This window comes from Amphimedon queenslandica, unplaced genomic scaffold (assembly GCF_000090795.2).
Source record: "Amphimedon queenslandica unplaced genomic scaffold, v1.1 AMPQUscaffold_11626, whole genome shotgun sequence".
Lineage (NCBI taxonomy): Eukaryota > Metazoa > Porifera > Demospongiae > Haplosclerida > Niphatidae > Amphimedon > Amphimedon queenslandica.
The window spans coordinates 1-2052 of record NW_003548132.1 but is presented as its reverse complement, the minus strand read 5'-3'; the positions used below and the strand labels follow the sequence as shown (position 1 = coordinate 2052).

General features: G+C 35.6%; 1 protein-coding gene and 1 long non-coding RNA gene across 2 annotated transcripts; both read left to right on the top strand.

The window, feature by feature from the left end:
• The first annotated feature begins 11 nt into the window (after positions 1–11).
• LOC109589112 (uncharacterized) lies at positions 12–664 on the top strand. The gene is made up of 5 exons (XM_020005230.1): positions 12–190; positions 230–269; positions 313–425; positions 474–567; positions 627–664. The coding sequence occupies exons 1-5, from the start codon at positions 140–142 to the stop codon at positions 662–664; spliced, it is 336 nt and encodes a 111-aa protein (XP_019860789.1). The 5' UTR covers positions 12–139.
• An 833-nt stretch (positions 665–1497) lies between these two features.
• Positions 1498–1827, top strand: LOC109589113 (uncharacterized). The gene is made up of 2 exons (XR_002188532.1): positions 1498–1615; positions 1657–1827. It is a non-coding gene; the product is annotated as an uncharacterized LOC109589113 (long non-coding RNA).
• The last annotated feature ends 225 nt before the right edge of the window (positions 1828–2052 follow it).

Below are 2052 nucleotides of genomic sequence, written 5' to 3'. Positions count from 1 at the left end.
GTGTACCGGAACCCTGTAAAAGCTTGTGCCGTATTAGTTTAATATAAAGCAAGCCACGCCTTCTTGATAAAAATTGAAATTGAAATTTGAAACTATAAAACACGTGGTCACATGTGATTAGGACAGAATTTTAAAAGATATGCTGAGTGTAATGAAGATACACATCGACTTTGAGAGACTATTAGAAGAAGTGAATAATCCAAGCACTATCTCTGTATATTTCTATCAGTTAGGATCAGAAGCAACCAATCTTCCTGATATATCACAAGGTATACAGTCACGTGACACTACTCACTGATCACGTGATCACAGGTTGGTCTGATGGTTTGAGACGAGCAATAGATCATCAAGCAATGAGTCTGTTTCAGTCTCCAGAGACGTTTGGTACATGGCTACTGATTAATAAACTAAAAGAAACAAATGATGTAATACTGATGTAATTAATGTATTATTAATATTGTTACTATTATTAGGATAAGGTGATTGATGGGGTAATTAGTGTGGGCGTGGTATTACAAGATTTGATGTATATTAATCATCAAAATTTAATTGAATTACTAAATCAAAGTAATAATAATAATAATTAAATATTATTATTTTCTCTCTCAATATATTTCATTCATTAGCTTATACAGTATATTTAAATTACATACAGCTGGACTAGTATTAATACATGAAATATTGTTCAAGTAAATATTATCTACTCTTGATATTATATATAATTAATAATATGCCCCTCTCTCTCTCTCTCTCAGTTCTTCAAATATGAAAGATGTAGTTTGTGAAAATTTTTAATAGCGATGGATCCTGTGACAATGAAGATGTCTCCGCCCTATTGGCCAACACTCCGGATAAAGGATACCATCCTGTTATAGGAACACGTGGTCACATGTGTTTAGTGATGAAGAGTATTTTAAAAGATATGCTGAGTGCAATGCCGTGCAATGCATAGGCGGCTGCAGGATTTCACTGCAATTAGGGCAAAGGTGTGGCTGAAAGTGGGAGTGGTCATAATGTAGGTGTGGCCATGACCACACCCACATGTCTTGTTCTTGAGTTTTAAGACTGTTAAGACTTCTATTTCAGCATTTTGTGAAGAAATCAAGTTGAAAGAGGCTCTGAAATTCTCAATGAAGAGTTACTCTGCCATTCTTGTGTTCAAAAGGAGAAAATTCAGTACCTAAAAGACCTGTATCAATGATAGAGTATCAGTAGCTAGGCGATTTAGCTGTTGAATGAGTCCTACCTGACTATGATAATTAATAATGAAGCTGCTACATGAAGGAGTCAGTTATTCTAACTGCAGGTTACTGTAGATTATGCCTTCCTGATGTGACCATAGATATAGACCTATGAAGCTTACTGTGTTGAACCATGCAGTTAGCAGCTTATTCTCCACTAATTATCACTTTTTTGAGCAAAATAATATAGTTTTTGTCATTAAAATAGCTATATTCCATGTAATAACTACTAACTAATTATTAATTAACTGCTAATTATGATGATGTCATCTTCCGGTAAGAAATTCTAGTAGGGCATTGCCCTCATTGCCTGCCCTGCAGCCGCCTATGGTGCAATGGAGACACACATTGACTTTGAGAGACTATTAGAAGAAGTAAATAATCCAAACACTATCTCTTTATATATCTCTATCAGTTAGGATCAGAAGCAACCAATTTACCTGATATATCACAAGGTATACAGTCACGTGACACTACTCACTGATCACGTGATCACAGGTTGGTCTGATGGTTTGAGACGAGCGATGGATCATCAAGCAATGAGTCTGTCTCAGTCTCCAGAGACGTTTGGTACATGGCTACTGATTAATAAACTAAAAGAAACAAATGATGTAATACTGATGTAATTAATGTATTATTGGGGCGAGCAAAAGCGAGCCCCACTTAAGCGAGACTCTTCTGTATGTATGTATGTATGTACGTACGTCTTCAGTCCATAGATAATAGAGTACAGAATATCTATGTTCAGTCACGCCTATTCTGGTCACACCCAACGTGTGCACTACTATCTATTTAAATGTCAATGATCTAA